The 24,049-nt window shown below is 45.2% G+C and overlaps 1 protein-coding gene across 2 annotated transcripts in view; it reads right to left on the bottom strand.

The window, feature by feature from the left end:
• Positions 1-24,049, bottom strand: part of DPYSL3 (dihydropyrimidinase like 3) — a 112,811-nt gene that overhangs the window by 55,909 nt on the left and 32,853 nt on the right. Inside the window, exon 1 of one of the 2 annotated variants that reach the window (XM_044224975.1) lies at positions 5,265-5,402. The exons of the other annotated variant lie outside the window; for it this stretch is intronic. Coding sequence (XP_044080910.1) covers positions 5,265-5,303 — 39 coding nt within the window. The 5' untranslated portion in view covers positions 5,304-5,402. Of the gene's footprint in view, positions 1-5,264; positions 5,403-24,049 lie in introns of those variants that run through there. 2 annotated transcript variants of the gene reach the window in all.

Genomic DNA, 24,049 nt, shown 5'->3' with positions numbered 1-24,049 from the left:
GGGTTCAGAGGCCACTTTCAGGGTCACTATCCTCATTTGGGCCTTTCAACAGCCCAGGGAGATAAGCGGAAATATTTTCATTTATAAGCTGACAGTTCTACCACAAAGACTGGAATTCTCTCAGAAAAATCTATTCCTCTAGAATTCCCCCAAATGCCCAGCCAGCTCCAATACAGCTACTAATAGGCAGAGCCCTTTATACACCTGAGGTGCTTTGCTCCTGTTTCAGAGAGAGGTTTAACCCAGCGGTGCCTGGGTGGCTCAGTCAGTTGAGTTTTCGACTCAGGTCATCATCTCAGGGTTGTACGACTGAGCCCTGTGTCAGGCTCCACACTCGGCTCGGAGTCTGCTTGGGATTCTCTCCCTCTCTCTAACCCCCTCAAATAAATTTTAAAAATCTTTTTAAAAAAGGAAGAAAAGAAAGAGGAATAGCCTGGCTGAGAATCGCCACATAGCAGCTCAAAATATAAGGTAACAAATGAACACCCCAGGCACAGCCTGGCTGAGATTTCCATGATCAGACTTTTTTTTTTTTTTTTTTTTTTATTTATTTGACAGAGAGAGAGAGATCACAAGTAGGCAGAGAGGCAGGCAGAGAGAAAGGGGGAAGCAGACCCCCTGCTGAGCAGAGAGCCCAATGTGGGGCTCGATCCCAGGACCCTGGCATCATGACCTGAGCTTAAGGCAGAGGCTTAAACCACTGAGCCACCCAGGCGCCCCCATGATCAGACTTCTAAGATGCTTTCATTCCTAACTTTCCCTCCGTCTTTTACTCTGGAATTTCCCTACCAAGATGCCTTACACAGATAAAACCGACTGTGGGTGACTTCCTTTCTTTCAATCTCCTAAATGCTAGTCTTCCATCTCCTAACACTTGCTCCCGGCCCCAAGTGACACCTCTTGAAACAAGAAGAAAGCACATCGGTAGGAGCAGAGTTGGACTTGTACCGCCTCCAAGTTCTTGGCTGGTTCTAGCCCCCAGCTTTGTTGTACTTCATAAGGTCCATTCCCTTCCCCTTGGGAATAAAACCTTCCCAGGGCACCCACAACACTCACAATCATACCTTTCAAACAAGACCACAGCACCCTGACTATATACCCAGGAAAGAACTCTCCAGGCTGTGTTCCTGCCTGAGGATGGGGATTCTGTGAATTCCCAAATATCGCATCAACCCAGCCTCTAATGAGGCCAAAATGCATTATCAGCAAGATAATATTTACGGAAATCCAATTACCGTTTGCAGAAAGCCAATTCTCTGTGATGTGTCTCCCAGAGAGAATTCTGGAACTCTTTATCCACACCTTCTGAATCTCTGCTGCATGAGCCTCTGGAAGGCAGCAGCTGTTCCAGGACAGGAAACCCTGGGTTTATTTCCAGCTTTGCCCCCAAATTCTCGCTGGCTAACTCTGGATAACTAACTGAGGGAAACAAGGACTGTAACTATTCTAATCTTCCACCTGCAGAACTGATATGCTACTGTCCGCAAAAGTGTTATTTATATTTATTGAATACAAGAAGAAAGAGACCCATGTTAAGGGATCTGTTGACAGTGTCAGGTAAAATACGCTTCCCAGATCCTACCAGGACTACCCAGAGAGTGCAGAGTATTTCCCCTATACCATTTGCCTTACTAACACCAAGTAATAGTGATGGTAGAAGCAGAAACACCAAAAAGAATGTGTGTGGGGGGAGGGACATGCTTGACTTCAAGCAGGTGTCCCGGTTTCAGACCTGCCTCTAACACGTACTCAGTCTCTGATCCTGGGCAAAGGCATTTGATTTTCCAGGGGGTTGGGGTTTTGTTTTTTTTTTTTTTTTGGTTTTTGTTTTGTTTTGTTTTGGATCTATAAAATGCGGAGGACTATAGTACCTCTCAGTGTTGAGTCAAGGATCAAAATGAGACAATGGAGGTAAGGCACACGGCACAATACCTGCCACAAAATAAACACTCACTAGGCACAAGCTCTTCTTATTAGGAACAATTTTTAATTCATTTATTGATTGAACTGATAACCACGAGACCTCTATGTGCTAGGGACCATGCTAGGCAGTGGAGACAGAGGTGAATGGCAGCACGAGGTCCTTGCTCTGATCGGCTGAATCAGCCTGAGCTGCGAGCCCGCCATTTAGAAGCAAGGGCTAGTATCGAGGTAGACCAGACAGGTCATGCACGTGGATAACCTGAGAAAAAACAATAAGATGGGAGGGAGGCCTGAAGTCCCTGGCAGAGAAAGCCCCAGCCAATTCTACCAACATCAGAAACCCTTCTCTCCAAGAAACCACAGGTATAAGAAGGCTTTGATCCCAGGAGGGCAGCAAAAAGAGGTGGCAGGAAAAACAAAAACAAACAAAGCCTTATGGACGGTGGGGGGTCGGGTGGAGGGACAAATTGTGGCAGAGGAAGAGGGTGGTGTCCAGGGAGGCAAAGGATAGCCTGCAAGAAAGACTGCCCCCATCAGTCCTCAGATTCTAGTGACATTTTAGCTACTGGGTGGGGCAGTGTTCACAGAAAGGAATACAGCAAAGCTAGAAAACTTAATTCTAATGCCACAATCTTAACATTTAAAAAAATATGCCGGAATTGACAGTAGGGGATATATGTCACATTTAGATCTTTCACAACATTCTATATATGTATATCTGTATCCATATTTTAATGTTTTTCATTATACCTAGGAAGATTATTTCAGCCTTTACATTATGGAGATAAGTATAATCATCTATAGACACACAAACATGCAAAAATAATTGACTCTAAAATAGGACCCTTGTTCTATTTCAACACAAAGCCTGAAGAAAAACCTATAAATGGATTCCTTGCCCCCAAAGACCAATACCCACCTCCAGCCCCCAACATGCTCCTCTTCTCCCTCCCCACCCCAGCCCCCCTGCAACAATATAACTACAAGGTAGCCTGGCTTGAAGAAATTCACAACCACTGTCCATTCTTGTCACAGCTGCTGGAGACACAGCCCCAGCTTCAAGGCAGAGACAGCTATGCAGCACCACGCCCCATGCACAGAGAGAAAGGATGGAAGCCGCGCTGAAAATGAAGGAGGCACCCCAGGGAAGAGCATCCAGACAAGAACAAAAGGGAAACCCTTGCAAACCTGGCCCCAGGATTAGGGCACAGCCACATTTATGGGGGCTTCGAAGGCAAGTTCTCAATCAGGGCTAAATTTCTGTAGCCCTCCTGCAAGGTGGCCTCAGGGATACCTATAAGGATGGGCGTGGCCCCCAATGCCAAGCATACACTGAGTCCTTAAGAAGAACCTTGCAGTCTTCGGACTAGAAAGAAAAAAATAAATAAATAACCTTTCCTCTGCTTATCCCAAACAGGAGAACTGGCAAATGTACATAGAGGTAAGGCAAGCAAGCAGCCTGCTAAACACATGGAACATCATGAGAGCTGGGGTTCATCCCCCCTCACTGAGGGAAAGAGTGTCAAAATTGAGCTTTTGTCCCGCTCTTTTTTTTTTCCTTTTCTTTTCTTTTCTTTTCTTTTTCTTTTCTTTCTTTCTTTTTTTTTTTTTTTTTTAAATGATCCCATCCACAGCTCTCTGCAAAGGCAACTGGTCCGGACAAAGTAACATCATCGTAAAAGATCCACAATGTTTCTTCAATAAGGTAAAGTCAATGATACCGTACAGTGATAAAGGAGGATATGTTTACACCTGACACCTTCCCCTGGCAAAAGGATCCCTACCCACCCCACCACTCTTTCTCCTAAGCGGTGTTTATTCCCTAAGACCAGGTGGATGGCAGGGAGGGGTGGGGTGCCCTTGTGTGGGGTGAAGCTCAGGTGCATGAAAAAGATAGCATGCTTCAATGAAAGCAAAACCACTTGGGAATAGAGTGCATTGGAGCCAAGAACAGCTTCCTCCTGCCTACAGAGGTAGGGTCCTGCATTGGCAATCTCGAGCACACAGGGCGTTCTAAACACAGCAGGGCAAGTGCAAGCAGACTCCCACAGCAAAATCTGGTGGATCGGCGGCAAACTGACTGTAGTAGCAGGTACAGCTCTGCCCTAGGGCAGCTGCAGAGCCTCCCAGGGGCCAGTTGATCATTTCCTTTGTTCGCCTTGCAAAGATGGAGTAGCCACCCATTCCCCCACTAAACACACACACACACACACATACACACTATACACACACACACCATTCACTACAGACAAAGCACAACCATACTGCTTCATGCTAGAACAAATGTCAGTGTTTTCTGTTATTATTATTTTGCCCCCCCACCACCACCCTCTTTTTTTTTTGGTAATGTCCATCCCAGCCTGTTGTCTGCCCCTTCCATTCAGGGGCATCATTTCAGCGCATCCCAATGAAGCCCTGAGCCGGGGCGCGGCATTGTGCCGCTAAGAGGGACTCTGGTGAAGATGCGGCTTCTGTACCTGATAATAGCACGTCCCCTCTCCACCCCGCCCTAGGCTCTCGCCCAGGGCATTTGACATCGGCCCGCAGCGGGTGGCTCGCTCTTGCACACAATGGCAGTTGGACGTGCAAGGCACACAGCGTGCGCCTACGACCCCCAAACTAAAATGTCCTCTTAAAACTCAGCCTTTTCTTGGACTGAGGAGGGGTGGAAAGGACTTGAAAAATGTACAATGCATGGGGGGGGGGGGGAGTTGGTCGATTCCCGCTACAGCCACATTAGCTGTCCAGCCCGGAATATGACGTACCGAAATATGAACGGGGTGAATGCAGGCAAGAAGGGGACAAGGTAAAAACCCAAGGTCCAGATACCCTGCCACCCTCGCGGTGCGGGAGGCAAAGCCACCGGGTTGGAGCTAGGAGAGGGGCGCGGTCCTGCTCCCAGGCACTCCTGGGGAAAGGTGTCATCTCTCCATACCCCGCCGGGCCAAAAGGAACCTAAAAAAAAAAAGCACACCCCGCCTGGGGCAGCGCACACTGACATCCCGGGAGGCGCGGGGGTCCAGGGAGGGCCCCAAGCCCTGTGTTATTTGGAAATTACCGGCTGGGGGGGAAAAGAGAAGACGTAATCCAAAGTTCTCCGCGCCACTCTTTGGGTTTCCTCTTTGTTTTGTTTTCCCCAAACGCCAGGGTCGCTCCGTTTGGGTGGCGCCCGGCGCGCCGGCTGGACTGACCGCCGCTCTCCACCCCCGGGACCCCGGGTCCCAGTCCCTCCCCGGGGACCGGACCAGGGAAGCCGGCAGGATCCAGGGCGCCCCGCCCGCGGCGCAGCTAGCAGCGAGCGAGCGAAAGACGCAGGCGGCGGCGCCCGGCGCCCCACTCACCGTGATCCGCGGGATGTTCTTCTTGCCTTGGTAGGACATGGTGGCGGCGGTGGCTGCAGCAGCTGCCTCCCTCCCTCCTTCGTCTGCTCCAGCTCCTGCTCCTGCCTGCCCGCGCCTTCCTCAGCGCGCAGCGCCGGAGATCAGGTGGAGCGAGTGGTGCGCTGGCCGCAGCCGCCGCCTCCTCTCGCCTCCGCCCCCCTCCCGGGCTCCCGCGGCGGCTGCCAGAGACAATAGTAAATCTCCCCGGTCCCCCCTTTCACCCCCGACCCCCCCCCCCGCCACACACACCCTCCTCCACTCGCGTTCACGCCCGGGTCTTTTTTTTTTTTTTTCTTTTGCCGTGCCAGCTGGGACCCCGTAAGACCAGAATGGCTGCTCCGCGACTCCTCCCTCTTCTCTCTTATCCCTATTGATTTTCGTCTTTGCATCTGCCTCACCCACTTTTTCTTCTTCCTTTTTTTTTTTTTTGTGACTTACGAGTGCGGCGGAGCCAGCCGGCCCACAGCCACCAGGGGGCGCGAGGGACTTTTCGGGGCGGGGATGCTGCAGTCCCGGGTGGAGGAGGAGGAGCGCGAGCGTCGCGCCCCTGGCCTCGCGGGCCGAGCCCCGGGAAGCGCCCACGCCCGCGGCCAGCCCGCGGCTCCGGTTTCCCACCCTCCCGACCCGCATTTCGGGCCGGGGAGGGCTCCCGACTGTCCTCCCGGAGCCCGCTCCCCGCCGCCTCCACGCGGGCTGCGGGCGGCAGCGCTGTCTTTGTTACAGCGCAGGGCGGCACGCCACCTCTGCCGGCCGCTGCGCGTGTAAACCCGCCGCGGAGGCCGCAAGGAAAACCTAGACCTGCTCGCCCTGGGAGCCGCCCGGCCGGCCCGCGGCTCTCCTGAGATCCTGGCGCTGCGTGTCGGAAAATGTGAAAGACACCGGCCTTGCTTGCTCTCACCGGCCTGAGAGGGACTCCGTGTCAGTTACCGGCAACTGTTCTCTGTATCTTAAAAATAGTCTCGAAATAATACGTTGTAGAGGGACTCCGCTGCCTGGCGCTCAGAATCGGTGAGCGTGCATTGATGCTGCTCTGTAAGTCAAGAGTAGAAAACACCTGTGGTTGAAAAGCCCCGGCACATTGCTGGTGCGTAGCCATGGATGTTTGAGGAGCACTACGGTTGCTTCCCCTGGGAAGTGAACTGTGGGCACTGCTGAAAATCCCGAGTTTACTTTAGACAGAGCGGAGAGTCCAAAGTCAGAGTGTCATTGGGAGCAAAAACATGGCCTTTTAGTACTGGAATATACTGTCCTTTGGCTACTCGCTAAAATGAAATGGCCAAGGAAGACCTATTTGGAGGGGTTTTGCGTGTGAGGGTTACCTGGTGGTCCTGGTGCAGGAGATCCCTCAGGTCTCCTTGAAAATGATTCCAAACATACCATCTAAATAACAAAAATGGCTCACTTTGCAAAAATTGTAAAAGCCCTTTTCGAGGATGAGTCTCACACCATCCCCACTCCCTAGTTGTCATTGCTAATGGCCTACTAAGTATTCTGTAGGTGTCACTATGCACAACTAGGTCTGTGTTAAGAATCTTAAATTCACATTTCTGTAAGGCAGGCCACTGACCACAGTTCTAGCCATCTTTGCATTACATTGAAGGCCTTTTCTGCAGTAGAGGAACTATATAAAGCATCCACCAGAATAGGAACAGAATACTCCAGCTTGGGCTTTCCAAAACCCTAAAATGAACCACCCTGGGCACATACTGGAAAGGAGGCTAAGCTCCCTGAAACACTCCTTCCTCTCAAGTGAGTTAATCCAAGCTTCTGGTTATTCATGGGTAAGTAGACCGAAAGCAGGCTTCCCAGGAAAAGTCCACAGCGACCTCCACTTTATTTCTGTGATACTCTGGCTAGAAGGATGAATGTCAGGCCAAGTCATCTCCCTGTACTCTTTTGCAAAGCCTGAGCAGGGTTTAGGGCCAGAGTCACGCCCAAAACATTTTGCTTTGTTCTTATGCTGAGACCACTAGCCAAGAGTTGTGAAATTACAAAGCATTCTGGGGATTGGCATGCAAATGAGCAGGATTATATTTAGAACAGGGTAAAAAGAGAATTGACTACATACTCTGAAACCCCAAAGAGCTCTCTCTGTATCTTTCCCAAAGATGTGTCCCAAACTTGCTGGAAGGGATCTTGCAAGTTCTTAAGAAAAGCAAAATATATGTAGGGATATTTACAATACTAAAAAAAATACCACTGCCTTTTTTTTCTTTTTTAATACTATGGGTTTCTTTCCCTTTCTTGCATCCTATTTAGGTCCTCTGTTCCTGTCATTATAATCCAGAATACTCTCTACTAGATTTCTACCATGCTTTTTATCGTGTGTGTGTGTGTGTGTGTGTGTGTGTGTGTGTGTTGTTTCAAATTAGAAGACTTGGGGTTAAACTCTTTGAGGTCAGGTTTGCATGCTAGAGGCCATAGAGAATAGGACTCATGATGTGTTTCTCCAGATCGGACTCCAGTGTCAAGCCATGCAAAGGAATGCATAATAACCAGCTAATCGGTTCAAGCTGTTGCCACAATCAGAAATGTACGACAAACACTATTTTTTCCCCTCTTTTGTCCCCTCAATCATCTTTTTCTTTCTTAAATAAAAAGAAAGCGTCCAAGATGAGTTTGAAGGAAAAAGCCTTCTTTGGCTGGGCCTTTCTTTGAAAAAGAAAGGCAGCCATCAACACAGGATGCCTCTGTGTCTGGCCAAGAGAGTGAGAAGTGAAACCAGCACGGATGTTTTCCACAGTAGAATGACTCTGAATGGTTTTCCTTGGATACACAGCAGTGCTTGGCTTTAGGTATCTCAGGAAACTATGAGAAAGGGAAAGGAGACATAGAGAGATTTAATTTATGGTCCCAAAGAAACTTAATTTTGGCCACCAAACCTACCACATTGGTATACTTCCCCACCTCAATCAAAGCTAGTTTATTCTAGTTGCTCTGGCCAAAGGCATGGCATCAACCTTGACCATGACTCCTCTCCTTCAATCCATCCAATTTACACTCCATATCCAATCTTTCAGGAAATGTTATTGGTTCTGTTTCTTAACTATATCCAGATTGATGAAGTTAATTCATGTATTGAAACCCACAAAACAGAGGTGGCTCCAGTCACTGGGACCATGTCACAAATCTAAACCCAAGTCAGCCTCCACTTACCAGAAACCTAACAGATGTGAATCACAATCTTCCAACTTAGCTTAGCTAGCTCATTTTACCCTAAAAAGTAGGACCTGCTAGTATTATAAGGAAATCCCTCACCAACCATGCCCTGTTGCTTCTTCTAACTCTATAAAACTCTCTCTTGCCCCAAATCTCTCAGAAAGTGTGCTCCAATACTTGTGAAGTACTGAACTCCCTCAATTGTTTGCCCTTCAATAAAGGACATCAAACTGTTACAAAGTTGTACTCAACAATATGACCTCTTAATCTGCAAAGCTTATTCCTGTGCCTGACGCCATCACATCTCAACGTGGACTGTTGCAATAACCACCTCACTGGGTCTCTCCATCATTCATTCATTCATTCTCACAATATCCACACAATATTTACCTTGTGCTTACTACATACTATTAGTTTGCAGGTGCTAGTGTTATAAGAGGTGAAAAACAATAACAATGCCCCAGATCCCATGAAGTTTACCTTACACCCTTATTCAAAAATAAGGTACTTGGTGCCCTTCCATGTCTGCTTTATCTTCATGGTACTTTTCACCATATGTATAGTCAACTATCATTGAGTATTATCTTTCTCCCTATCATTGGAATGTAAGCTTCTTGAGGCAGAGAATGTGATGGTTTTATTTATAGCTGTATCCTTAGTGTGGGAAAGAGGGCTCTGCCCATAGAAATTGCTCAATAATTATTAGGTGAGTGACTATATGAATTTTTTAAATTGTGTCTGAAGAAAAAGGAAGTACGTGGAATAAGCATGTTCCTACAACTAAAGGGTATGTGATAGAATCTAGATTTTAGAATATCTATATTTGGGGCACCTGGATCTCTCAGTTGGTAAGCTTCTGCTTTCAGTTCAGGGTATGAGTCCAGAGTCATGGGATCAAGAACCCCGATCAGGCTCCCTGCTCAGCCAGGAGTCTTCTTCTCCCTCTTCCTCTGTCCCTACCCCTGCTTGTGAACTCTCTCTCTCTCAAATAAAAAGATAAAACCTTTTGTTTTAATATCTAGGGGTGCCTGGGTAGCTCAGTGGCTCAGGTCGCGATCTCAGGGTCCTGGGATCATGCCCCACATCGGGCTCTCTGCTCAGTGGGGAGCCTGCTTCCCCCTCTCTCTCTTTGCCTGCCTCTCTGCCTACTTGTGATCTCTGTCAAATAAGTAAATAAAATCTTTTTTTAAAAAACTCTTTTTAAAAAAAATTATAAATAAATAAATAAATAAAAAGAATATCTGTTTTTGCTTCTCTAAGACTTCTTAGCATTTCCTGATTTCACATTTCGCAGCAGGTGAATTTAGGCAGGTAAGGAAATCCCTTTGCTAATATGATAGAGTCAAAAAATTCTAAGGCAACATATGGGCCAAAGAAAAACTCAGTAGAATAGATTTGGTACCTAAGCACTGATTAGAGAGCTATGACTTTGAAAGGAGCTGCCATCAAAGTGTATGAGAACACTGGCAGCCTTGTGTTAATTTAAAGAATTAAAAAACGATTGATACTGGGTTTTGAGGGAAAGTAGGGACCAAGAATGGTATTTAAGGATCTGGATTTGGAAATAGAGGGACCGTGGTCCATATTTACTTATTTATTTACTTTTATTTATTAAGCACATACTGTGGGCACCTAGACATTAAAAATTCAAATATTTGAATAAAGCAGACAAAAATCCATGCCCTCTTGAAGCTTACTAAAAATTTTAGGAAAGGGACAAGTAAAGGGTTAAAAATGAGAATACGTGATGTTTAAAAAGGTGGGAAGTACACTGAGGATAAATAAACCAGGAGTGGGAAGGTAAAAGTCATTCTGTTGTCTTGAATTGGGGCTGGAATTTTACGTACAGAGACCACAGAAGGTCGGGGAGATGATGATAGCTTGATGATGGTAGCATGGACCAAATGATAACAGTAGAAGCAGGGAGAAATGGTCACATACTAGATATATCTCAAGGTAAAGCCAACAGTATTTGCTGATGGACTTGACCAGGGTGTGAGAAAAAAAGGAACTGCAAATTACACTAAATTTGTTGACCTAAGCAACTCAAAGGATGAAGGTATACCTCAATGTGACAGGGGAAAATGTCAGAGGAATGGGATTGAGGAGGAAGATCAGGAATACATCTGTGGATATTCCTATTGAATACTGAAGTTAAGGGGCACCTGGGTGGCTCAGTCACTTAAGCATCTGCCTCTGGCTGGGGTCATGATCTCAGAGTCCTGAGATGGAGGCCATAACAGGCTCTCTGCTGAGTGGAGAATCTGCTTCTCCCTCTTCCAATGCCCCTCCTACCCTCTCATGCTTGAACACACACACACTCTCTCTCTCTCTCTCTCTCTCTCTCAAATAAATCAGAAATAAAGTTTTAAAAAATATATATCGAGGGGCGCCTGGGTGGCTCAATGGATTAAAGCCTCTGCCTTCGGCTCAGGTCATGATCTCAGGGTCCTGGGATCGAGGCCCGCATCAGGCTCCCTGCTCAGCGGGGAGCCTGCTTCCCTCTCTCTCTGCCTGCCTCTCTGCCTACTTGTGATCTCTCTTTCTCTGTCAAATAAATAAATAAAATCTCTTTAAAAAAATTTTTTAATAAAAATAAAAATATATATACATAGAAGCAAAATGTTGTACAAGCAGGTGGATATTCAAGATTGGAAATCTAAGGAATGATCCAGCCAGACACAAATTTGGTATTTGTCAGCCTCTAGGTATTATTTAACAATGCTGGAGGAGATGAGCAAGGAAGTGAGTGGAGGTACAGGGCAGACAGCTTTGAGGTAAGTAAGCATCCTGAGGGGAAATGAGCAACCAGGAAAAGGAGTGGAGACGGTGATCAGTGAGACAGAAAGTACACCATGTGAGCATGGTGTTCTGAAGATCAAGAAACTAAATTAGTTCAAAAAGAAGAATGTACTCACTTTGTTAAGTGCTGCTGAAAGTTGAAGGAAGATGAGAAAGGAGAATTAATTAGTGCTGAGGGCCTTCACCTGAGCACCTGTAAAATGAGTATCTTAACCGCTACCTCACAGTAGTTTTTTAGGGGGGGCATATATTTATTTAATTATTCAAGTCATAATTCCTGAGTACCTACTGTGTGTGTGTGCATGGGGCGCCGTCCTAATGAAGTCATGGGGGTGAAAACTGATTGGAGTGTTTCCAAGAGACAATCAACTTGGAAATTGGAGACATCTGAGATAGACACATCTTTCAAGGGATTTTATTGTAAATGGGGACAAGGAAATGGAGGAGTAACAGGCAGAGAGAGCGAAATCTCATGTGAGAAATAAGACCATGGTGGTCTACAAGGCTGACTCTGTAAGAGGTGGGGACAAGAGCCCTATCATCTGTGAATGGACAACACAGGTGACATCTAGTGTTTGAATGGGGGGTTTGCCCATAGCATGGAGCAAGACGGCTCCTCCACAGGGAAGTGAAGATGGAGCATGGGATCTTGGCTCCTTAAACAAGAAAGAGCATAAGTAGATAGGAAGATAAAGGATAGTGAACATACTGAAGAATAAATAAGATTATTCATGCAAAACTATTAGCCTAAAGCAAGTTCATTAGATGGCAACTATCCCTACCACTACTTTTAAAATCTCTTTTTTTTTTTTTAAGATTTTTATTTATTTACTTGACAGACAGAGATCACAAGTAGGCAGAGAGGCAGGCAGAGAGAGAGAGGAAGAGAAGCAGGCTCCCTGGTGAGCAGAGAGCCCGATGCGGGACTCGATCCCACATGACCTGAGCCGAAGGCAGAGGCTTTAACCCACTGAGCCACCCAAGTGCCCTCCTACCACTACTTTTAATTACTGTTCGGATTTTTTAAACTCGTTTACATCAGGGACTATGTCTTATTCATCTTTTCAGTGTCCTGCTCTTTCACAATGCTTGAAATAGAGTAGGATTAATGCACTACAAAATAAATTGAATAGGGACACCTGGGTGGCTCTGTCGGTTAAGCATTTGCCTTCGGCTCAGGTCGTGATCCAGGGCCCTGGGATTGAGCTCCACATTGGGCTCTCTGCTCAGGGGGGAGCCTGCTTCTCTCTCTCTCCCTCTGCCTACTGCTCTGCCTACTTGTGCTGTCTCTCATCAGATAAATAACTAAAATCTTAACAAATAAAAATTTAAAAAATTAAATTGAATAGGGGGAAATCAAGAATATTATCTGCTTTCCTTTTAATATCCAATATATCTAAAATAAGTGATTAGCCATTTCCATAGTTTTGATCACTGAAAATATTTTCTACTTTTTTAAACGGAATCTACATTTTGCTATATTAACATGAGGAAACATTTTCCTCGATCTCAATTTGAAGAATAGAGGGAAAAAATAGTCCCAAAACAAGTGCAGAATGAGTTCAGAAGGGCAAAAACCATATACCAAGCCTTCGTGAAACACAAAGGCTATTCTAATGTTAGCAAATACACATTTAGTCATAGAACCATCCATTAAGTCACTTGGGTCCATACATTTTACCCATAGTTCAAACAGGGGAAATCTTAGTCATATACTTCCAGTATCATAGAATGAAAATCAAGGTGCTGATTCACTTGCTATTGGATTTTACATGTTAAATACATGGAAATAACCAAACAATTCTACCTTTGACATACATAAGCCAAAAAATTAAAAATAAAAATATTATACACACACACAAAATATCCCCATGGGCTTATTCCAAAATCAAACTTATACCAGCCTGAGCAAGGTATGCAAACCTACTTCTCCCTGGATAGAGCTTCTCATTCATTTCTTCAGTAGTGGATGGTTCTGGAGACCTCTGGCCTTCCTAAGATTTGATGGTAGTTCATTTCAAAGCCACAGGCAGGGCCACACGGGCTAGGGTTATGGAGTAAGGTTGGGAGGGAGGGAAAAATTACTGTGTGTTCATTTCCGTCTCTAGCCCAACACATATTAGAACCACAGGTGAGATTACATTTGCTACAACAGCAGTAGGAAACTAAAACAGGTAGTAATCAAAATGAATGAAGGACTAATGATCAAGTCGAAGGTAGTACTCTGCTAAAACGTCATAATCCCATGGGGCGCCTGGGTGGCTCAATCAGTTAAGTGGCTGACTCCTGTTTGCAACTCAGGTTGTGATCTCAGGGTCTTGGGTTTGAGCCCCACGTCATGCTTTGTGCTTCTGCTCGGCGGGGAGTCTGCTGAGGATTTGCTCTCTCCCTCTCCGTCTGCCCCCTCCCCCCAGGCTTGCACACACACTCTCTCTCTCAAATAAATAAATAAATCTTTTTTTTTTTTTTTTAAAGTCATAATCCTGTGCCCAATTTCTAGATCTGACCTAGTTTTGAGGCTTGCAAAACATTAACTGAAGGAGAAGCCGGGTCATTATGAGGAAAGATCTTAGAACATCATGTATAGTATGATTCCTCTAGTCCTTCCCCAAGGGGTCCAAGGGCCAACTACTAATGCCACTGTAAACTGGGAAAGATGGCTACCTAAACATCAGGAGGGTGGATGGATATAAGTTACCCGTTGACACTGATACCCAGAGACTTGAATCCAAGTACTAAATGCTGAGGCCAAGTAATAAATGGACTCCTGGTCCAGTTCAGGCTTACCTTTGGCTAACCAGCTTTACAGATCAACCTACTGGTCATTTTCACAAACCTCAACTGATTAATTGGAATGGACAAAAATGGCAATTAGCATACCTCACACTGGTTTCCTAGCCTGTGGGGCAACAGCAATCAAGTTGAAAGATCAAGAAGAAGGCTCTAAAACTGTTTCCCACCTTTACCCCAAGATGTTAAATCAAGATAGCAAATTAAAAATTTTTTACAACCTGAGAGAATGACCTTAAAGACCAAAATGCTATGGGGGTGGTAATCCCCATTACATCATTATTTAAGTCATTTCTCTGGATACTACAAAAGCCAGACAAATCCTAATGCACAACTCAATCAATTAAGAGCTGAAATTGAGAGTATTCTGACACTCTTCTAGAGCATACTGTCATGGCCTCAAGTAAATGGTACACAGCCAGTGAACTACCCAAGAAGTTCTTTTCCATCCTTGCCAGCAAAGCAAAGCAAACCAGCTTGCACGCAGCTGAAATAGATGACAGCACACAGGAAGAGTCTTGAGCAGGGCTCTAATTGCCCTTCCCTCCGTTATAACGCAGTCTGACAAGATATTAAAGAACATCCTATTGGTACACTCTTTGGATGACATCGTGCAAAACTGATGAGATGAGCGAGAAGTGACAAGTATGTTGAGGCTCTGGTAAGACACATGAGCTCTAGAGGGTACATAAAGGACACATGAACTTTAGAGAGTTAGCACCCCCTCAAAATAAAAAAATAAATCTTAGGGGGAGAAAAAGAAAAGAGATGAACACATACTCTGGGTATGGATATGCCTCTGCTGCTGCCGGAGCCTCAGTTCAACACTAAGGAGTCTTTGAGGCATTGGCATGGGTTCCGTAACATCACATCAGACTAAAGGGTCTATTTAATAGCAAGTTAGATGTATGAAAGGTCGTATGACTGCAGGATCCAGTAGTTCTATCAAATACTCCCTACCTAGAAGCTGCCATCCTAAATGTGGAGGAACGATCTAGTGAAGGCACAATCTACAGAAGCACGAATTCTGGGATGATTCCTTGCAAGGATAAGGCACCATTCTCCAGGATGCACTATCATTTTAAATCAGTGCCCTTTATCAAGTACGTAATGTCCCAAAAAGAAGACTACATGAGTCCAAGAACCAAGGGGAAGAAGCAAGAGTGACCCGCTGATCATCACTCCCAGGGTCCCACATGGGAAATGCCTGTTTCACATCCCTGCAACTCTGGGTTATTTCCTATCTTTTCACCAAAGGGGAAACGTTTTCCACCAGGGGGCAGAGCTGCAAGAGTCCTAGTGAACTCTTGAATTACCGCTGCTATAGGGCACTCAGGTCTCCCTAGGCCCAGAGACTAAAGGAAGCAAGGAAGACTATCAGCAACCTCATAGGATTATCAGATTATCCAGAGGAGGTAGGGTCCATGCTGTTACACAGTGGAGGCAGCGAAGAATGTGTATGACACCCTTGCAGTGCACGTGGGTTCTTTTAGGAACTACCTTGTCCAGTCTTGATAGTAAATAGACAAGTACTTCAGCCATAACCTGACAAGGGCATGGTGATCTGCGTCCATGTCCCAATGCCAAGTAAACCACCAGGACCAGTGAAGACGTTAGCTAAGAATGAGGAGAATCTAGAATGACTAGTAATAGACCATAATGAGTATCACTGAGGCTCTAAGACCAGCTGTGGGAAAAAGGCCCTGACACACCCCACCCCCGAAAAAAAGAGGCACACCCAGATTCTAGAGTTGGGGATCCCAAGCCTTACACAAAAATGTCAATGTAAACAGTGTAACAAGGTGTCTGTAGTAGACACTTTGAAGGTCTACCCAGACACCTCCCTCCACACCCACTGCCCCCTTCAGGATTGAAGGAGGACTCTATCCTGCAGGTGCTCTCAACCTTCAGCGCAATCAGTTCTTTCTGGAAACTGCCCTTCTCTCAGGTAACCCAATATCCCCACGCAAGGGCAGCCTGATCCAGTAAGTGGTTAATGTGAGCGCGTAAGGGCCTGGCCTCCTCACCACAAAAGGGTAACAACTCCTAAGCCGATCAGGTCAGTTAAAGCCTTTTAGACCACATCACAGCTCAACTTCCCCCTCTGCCCAACAATTCCCCCTCCCTTCCCATGTGCAGATGTTGATCCCTAATAAATCCCTGCGTGTTATTCTTCCAGAATCTGTGTCCCAGAAAACCCAATGTGCAAAGTCAGGCTGGTATTAAATGAATGTATATGTGGGATAATATTGTTTTACTTAGCCAATATTTTAAAAGGTACAGATGTGGGGCGCTTGGGTGGCTCAGTGGGTTAAAGCCTCTGCCTTCGGCTCAGGTCATGACCCCAGGGTCCTGGGATCAAGCCCAACAATAAAATCTTTAAAAAAAAAAAAAGGTACAGATGTCACACTCAAACTTAGATATCTTTAAAAAACTGGAAAACTTGGGGGGCACGTGGGTGGCTCAGTCACTTGAGCTTCTGACTCTTGGTTTCAGCTCAAGTCAAGTCAGGGTCCTGGGACTGAGCCCCATGGTGGGCTCCGTACTCAGTGGGAGTCGGCTTGAAGATATTCTCCCTCTCCCTCTGCCCTCCTCTCACTCTCATGTTCTCTCTCTCAAATAAGTAAATAAATTTTTTTTTTTTTTAAATTGGAAAACTTGGTCATTCTGGGCTCCCCGATGCACATTGGTACCCATCAGCTAGAGTAAAAAACGAGCTGCTTTTTGGATAAAACACGTACTCTCCCCTTAGCTATATCTGCTGCTTCCTTTTCCTTGAAGAAGGGCTGGCTGACGTTTATTTATGCCACCTGCTTGGTGTAGAGTCATGTGAATTTCTGACATCAGATCATTTGGAGATTCTTTTTTTTTTTTTAATTTATTTATTTGTTAGAGAGAGAGAAAGAGCAAGAGCACAGGCAGACAGAGTGGTAGGCAGAGGCAGAGGGAGAAGCAGGCTCCCTGCCGAGCAAGTAGTCCAATGTGGGACTCGATCCCAGGATGCTGGGATCATGACCTCAGCAGAAGGCAGCCGCTCAACCAACTGAGCCACCCAGGCGTCCCTTATTTGGAAATTCTTGACTTATTTAGGCATTAAAGGGTAGGAGCCTCTGTGTCTCAAAGATGAGGGTTATTTTTTCCCAAAGCAATCTTTGGTGCCTGTTCAGAATTGAGAGAGCAGTGAGTTCTCTCCAGGGAACTACCTCCTTCCCCAGGCCACCCCCACTCCACCCCCAGTGCACCCTAAACCACAAGATTGAATCCCGGAACTACAGACCATGTGTTAAAAGCCTGTGTGAGAACCTGACTGGAGCTGGGGGACTCTGTGGCTAAGTGCAGTCAGTTTCACCCTTGGACTGAAAGGAAACACACGGGACTAGATTCAGAACCCGCCCCATCCTCCTACCCCGTGGAGCACAGAAGCTCCCACCCAGATGACAGATGTGAGACTCGCTCTTGGATGGAGGCTCACAATAGCAAGCCAGCCCCCAAATGCAAGGTAGCCACTCCAGCTTACATTTTCCAGGTTTTTCCAATCTCTCCAGGAAAGGACTTCGGCTGCATGTCTTTGGGGTCCCCCCCCCTCTGGTTTCCTATAGTCAGTCACAGCAAATGTTCCAGGGCTGTGGGGCCTCATCAGCCTCTGGCTCCACACCTTTGCAGAGAAGGAGGAATGGCAGAAACATGTGCCTAAGGGTCTAGTCACAGGTATCCATGGGCAAATTTCCGAAGGAGCCACTGAATGAAAAAGAGCCTCCTCTTGCATATCCCTGGTATGTCAATAAATGTGCACTTCTTTGTTGGACTGGGCACTTCTGTGCTCCAATCCCAAGTGAAACTCTGGATTTCTGACCTCAGGACACCCGGGATCAGTTGGTGACCTGGGCCCAATCAGAGTGCTTGGTCAGTTTTGAAGGTCCCATAGTCCATTTTTCACTGAAGACGTGAATACAGCAGCAAAAACCAGAGACTGAAATAGAGAAATGCTGTTCGATTTTCCAAATTCATCTCAGATTGGTTGACTTTAGAATTAACAGCGTGAAAACTTTCTGAGCTTTACTTGCTTCATCTATAAAATGGGTCAGTAGAATAATGGAGGAAATATGCTAACAGAAACATGAGAGAAGAGGCACCTGGGTGGCTCAGTGGGTTAAGCCTCTGCCTTCGGCTCTGGTCATGACCTCAGGATGCTGGGATGGAGGCCCACATCGGGAATCTCTGCTCAGCAGGGAGCCTGCTTCCCCCAACCCTCTCTCTGCCTGCCTCTCTGCCTATTTGTGATCTCTGTCTGTCAAATAAATAAATAAAATATTAAAGAAAAAAAAAAGAAAAGAAACATGAGAGAACAGGTCTTATGAAATAGAAAGATGAGTGAGGAGCACCTAGGTGGCTCAGTCATTGGGCGTCTACCTTCGGCTCAGGTCGTTATTCTGGGCCTGGGATGGAGCCCCGCATCGGGCTCCCTGCATGGCAGGAAGCCTGCTTACCTCTCTCCCACTCCCCCTGCTTGTGTCCCCCCCCCCCTCTTGTGTTTCTCTCTGTCAAATAAACAAATAAAATCTTTTAAAAAAAGAAAGAAAGAAAGATGAGCAGTTCATTTAAAAGGAGTTGCTGGGTTTTTTTTGTTTTGTTTTGTTTTGTTTTGTTTTAATTTATATGACAGACAGAGAGAGATCACAAGTAGGCAGAGAGGCAGGCAGAGAGAGAGGAGGAAACAGGCTCCCCGCTGAGCAGAGAGCCCGATGTGGGGCTCGATCCCAGGACCCCGGGACCATGACCTGAGCCGAAGGCAGAGGCTTTAACCCACTGAGCCACCCAGGCGCCCCTGTTGTTTTTTTTTTTAAAGATTTTATTTATTTATTTGACAGAGAGAGATGACAAGCAGGCAGAGAGGCAGGCACAGAGAGAGGAGGAAGCAGGTTCCCTGCTGAGCAGAGAGCCCGACATGGGGCTCAATCCCAGGACCCTGAGATCATGACCTGAGCCGAAGGCAGCAGCTTAACCCATCCATTAACACTGTGATGACAAATTTACTGTAATCTTGCTAATTGACTTTTCATTAACTAATATAAAAAAGATAAAGACTCTTGGAAATATATTGAATATTTGAAAATCAATCAATCTGATCCACCACGCTGACAAAACAAAAGATAAAAATCCTATGGTCATCTCAATAGTTGCAGAAAAAGCATTTAACAAAATTCAACCTCTGTACATGGTAAATTTCTCTCAACAAAGTGGGTTTAGAGGGAACAAAGCTTAAAATATGAAAAACCCAGAGCTATCATACTCAACAGTGAATAACTAAGAACTTTGCTCCAAGATCAGGAACAAGAGAAGGATGTCCACTCTCAGCACTTTTATTCAATATAGTATTGAAGGTCCTAGCCACAGCAGTCAAAAAATAAATAAAAGGCAACCAGACTTGTAAGGAAGAAGTTAAACCATCACCACTGGTAGATGACATGAAACTATACAGAGAAAATGCTAAAGACTCCACTAAAACCCTGTTAGAAGTAATAGATGAGGGGTGCCTGGGTGGCTCAGTGGGTTAAGCCTCTGTCTTCAGTTCAGGTCATGATCTCAGGGTTCTGGGATCGAGCCCCACATCAGGCTCTCTACTCAGCAGGGAACCTGCTTCTACCCCCCCTTTCTTTGCCTGCCTCTCTGCCTACCTGTGATCTCTGTCTGTCAAATAAATAAATAAAATCTTAAAAAAAAAAAGAAGAAGAAGAAGAGGAAGAAGTAATAGATGAATTCAGTAAAGTTGAAGAATACAAAATTAATACAAAAAATCAGTTGTGTTCTATACACAAATGACAAAGTAGCAGAAAGAGAAATTAAGACAACAATCTCATTTGCAATTGCACTGAAAAGAAGAAAATACCTAGGAATAAACTTAACCAAGGAGATGAAAGACCTGTACTCTGAAAACCATAAAACTGATGAAAGAAACTGAAGATAACACAAACAAACGGAGAGATATTCCATGTTCATAGACTGGAAGAATACTGTTAAAAATGCCCATACTATGGGGCACCTGGGTCGGGGGCAGGGACAAGAGCAGGGGAGGAGCAGAGGGAGAGGGACAACCAGACTCCACGTTGAGAGCAGAGGCCAACAAAGGGCTCCATCTGGACTCTGAGATCATGTCCTCAGCCAAAATCAAGAGTCGGGCACCCAACCAACTGAGGCACCCAGGCTCCATCCCCTTTCTTATACTGGGAAACTCCCAACAATCCTTAAGAATCAGCTCAGGCTTTATCTCTTCTAGAAAGCTTTTCCTGACATCTTTTCAGGAGCTTCTGCCAACCTCCAGTACCGGGCTTATAGACTATGCTATGATTATCTGTTTAATTGGCCATCCTTACCAGGCTTCTTGAGCAGGAGTGGGGCTCTTTTTAGTCAGCACTGTATCCCCAGTGTCCACACTGTGCCCTGCATATAGATGAAAGCACTTATGAGATATGGGTTCAAAGAATGCCTTGGATGGGGGTGCCTGGATGGCGCAGTAAGTTAAGTGTCTGACTCTTGGTTTTGGCTCAGGGTCTTGAGATCAAGCCCCAGGTCAGACTCAGCTCAGCACAGTCTGCTTGAGAGTCTCTCTCCCTCTCCCTCTGCTCCTCCTGCTTGTTCTTGCTCTCTCTCTCTCCCCTTAAAATAAATAAATAAATCTTTTCTTCAAAGAAAGGATGACCTTGGATGAAACCGTGCTAAGGATGACCTTGGATGAAACCGTGCTACAGACACGCATACACTTCTGCATGCACGCACACACACATACACATATGCACGCATAAACTCAAACCAAATGCAAACCCTACTTGAGAGAAGAATCCTGAAGGATATTGGGTTGGTGGGGTGGCAGAATGTTTTGGATAGACTCATGTGCCTGTTAACGGGGTGTCATTTAGGTTAACACCTAGTAAAAACACCTTGTTAAAAAGTTAAAGATAACAATTGCAGTGAAACAATTAAAAAAAAAAAAAGTGGGGGGACTGGATTGGAAGGATCCAAGTAGAGGTATCCAGACAGGCTAGAATCAGGATCCATGATCCACAGTCTTTTACTTTTTGACGCCTCACAGGCCTGCACCCCCATTCTATTTACATGTTTTTTTCTGAACATTTGGCTGCTTCGTCTTTTTCATTCTAATCACACTGAGAGAGTGATAAATTTTATAAAGGTGATCCTTGAAAACTTAAGTCCACCTGCTTGCCTTATGCTAATTAAGTGTTCTCAATCTAGATGTTTACATGTACCCATATCCCCCCACCCCTTCTAGCTCTTTCTCAAGCTTCTTGGTCTCCGTCTCTGGCTATTTGCACTAGCTTTGTTCTTCTTTTAGATCTTCAAAGAGATCACTCCATGAGACCATAGCTATCAACTCAGTCCTACCGCTGAAACACATGAGACTAGAGAAGGCATATGGTTTGCAAACCCTAAGCCGACCCACCCCTAATGACACCATCAGTGTAGGGCTCTGACCCGTCATTCAGAGATCTGCCATCTGTCACACACTGACTCAATTCATCCTAGTTATGTAGGGGTAGGGTGGGCGGAGCGCGTGCCCTGGTCAAAGCTTCAGTACCACTAAGCTGAGTCTCCAATGAAATAAAATGAAGTATTAGAAACAGAGAGGTAAATGCTGAGCCACAAACAATTACTATTCTGAGAGCCAAAGCATAATAATGAAGTATTGTTGCAAGAAGAGAAAAAAAGTAAGGAGTCAAAAGACTCGAGTTTTAGTCATGTCTACTTTATTAAAAAATTGTTTGACCTCACACAATTTATTTACCATCTCTCCATCTCTTTAATATTGAATAAGTTATTTGCTTCCAACCTCTTTGGGCTGAACATCAAATGAGATCACGGAAATGCCCCTGTTTGGAAAAAAAAAAAAAAATGCACTCCAAAGATTATATGAACACCGAGCCTCAGTATTATGTTTCCATCATGTTACACACGTATCTGGGACCGATATCCACTCAAAGCCCTATTTACCATTGTTGCTTTCCAAGTCTGACCGTGCTTTAAGTACCTCTCTGTTTTTCAAATTATGTATTTCTCCAGATGCACATTTTTACTTTTCCAGGCTGATCTCATTTGTTCATTTCCTGTCCATCTCTCTACTCTCTAGGTTGCTCTGTGCTATGTCTCTTCCTCACTAGTGTCTGTGACACCACCATATTTACCCTCATCTGCAGATCTAATTACCAGAGTAGGTTTACAAGCTCCTTCCAAGCCATCCATAACAATGCAAAATGAAATGCACCTGACCATGAACTCTGCAGCAACCTCTCGGAACTTGCTGCACGCCATTTTTCATTCTCGGTGGAGTTTTCAGCCACTTTCGAAGTCATTCTGTATGGTTCAGAGAACCTCTTAACCCCACCCATGCCTTGTTTTGTTTTGCTTTGTTTTGTTAATCATATGGGAACCAGACCGTTTTTTCTCCCGCCCATAATAAAATAAATAAAATAAAGATAAAATAAGTTATAACATGCCAACACATGAAGCTTTATTAAAACCCAGAGAATAAATTAGGGGGTTCCTAGCCAAAGATCTCCTGTCTCAAATCAATATAAGAAAGCTCACTGGGATTCTCGCTCTGGGTTGATCCAGAAGAAGACCTAAGTTTTCCGAGTGGAATTCCAAATCCTTGTGTTTCTTTCCAGTGGTAACCTGCAGCCAAGTTCCTCCATAAACCTGAGGAATGGGAATGCCTAATCTTTGAGGCTCTCTACAAAGGAAACAACTTCTCTTTGTTGTTTTTCTCAATAAATTGGCTGACATTAGAGTACCGTCTTTGCTTCCATTACAACACTTGGCAGTTGCTAAAGACAAAGGAGTCTGAAGAAAAAGAACACAAAGACTAAGCCATGGGTGAATAAACTTGAGAAATGGCTTTGATGACTTACTATTGCAAATGATTTTCTTGTCTTCTGAGCATTTATTTAGTCTTTGTTTGGTTTGGTTTGTTTTTTTGTGTTTTTTATTTGTTCATTCTTTTAAGATTTCTTTATTTTAGAGAGAAGGAGAGAAGGTGCAAGTCGGGGAAAGGCAGAGAGAGAAGGAGAGAATCTCAAGCAGATTGCCAGCTGAGCGAGGAGACCAAGGTGGAGCTTGATCTCATGACCCTGGGATCATGACCTGAGCCGAAATCACGAGTCAGACTCTTAACCAACTGAGCCACCCAGGGACTCCTTGTTTTGTTTTTTAATTGAGGTTCACAAAGCGTGGGGGGAGCACGGGAACTTGGCCTTCTAACTTCTAGAACACATCTCTTCATCTCTTCCTGAGCACTTGTGGCCATGGACTTTGCCAGAACAATTTTGCCTTTTACAGTTCAATTCTCATTCAAGCTCTAAGCGGGTGGACATTCAGGTTGGATAAAACCGTGGTGTTCTTTCTGAACTATCTGAAAGATGTCCATGTTTCTTTTAAAAATCCATTAAAAATATATTTTTTAAAGATTTTATTTATTTATTTGAGAGACAGACAGTGGGAGCATGAGAGATGAGAAGGTCAGAGGGAGAAGCAGACTCCCCATGGAGCTGGGAGCCCGATGCGGGACTCAATCCTGGGACTCCAGGATCGTGACCTGAGCCGAAGACAGTTGCTTAACCAACTGAGCCACCCAGGCACCCCCAAAATAGTTTTTAATACCACCACCATGGAAATGCTAAGTCTCCATTTCCAAGTAGAGAGAAAATAAAGTGAAAAGCGGCAAGTATGTAAACACCAGAAGTTACTTGTGGTGTTTGAAAAACAGTCTCATAGACATCAGTTTACGCGTGGAAGTGGAAAAGCGCGAACTTGGGACCCAGACATGGGTTTCTATCCTGGATCCCTCAAATTCTTGCTTTATGAAACTGGGACATGCTCTTAATCTTTTTGTGTCTGCTTGCTCTTCAACTGTACAGGGATACTGCTACTCTGTTGTGGAGCAATTTTTGGAAGAAATGCGCAAAATGGTGGCTAGTAACTACGGT

The sequence above is a fragment of the Neovison vison genome, chromosome 1 (assembly GCF_020171115.1).
Source record: "Neovison vison isolate M4711 chromosome 1, ASM_NN_V1, whole genome shotgun sequence".
Taxonomy (NCBI): domain Eukaryota; kingdom Metazoa; phylum Chordata; class Mammalia; order Carnivora; family Mustelidae; genus Neogale; species Neogale vison.
The sequence above is the reverse complement of the archived record's forward strand: the minus strand, read 5'-3'. Positions and strand labels throughout refer to the sequence as shown.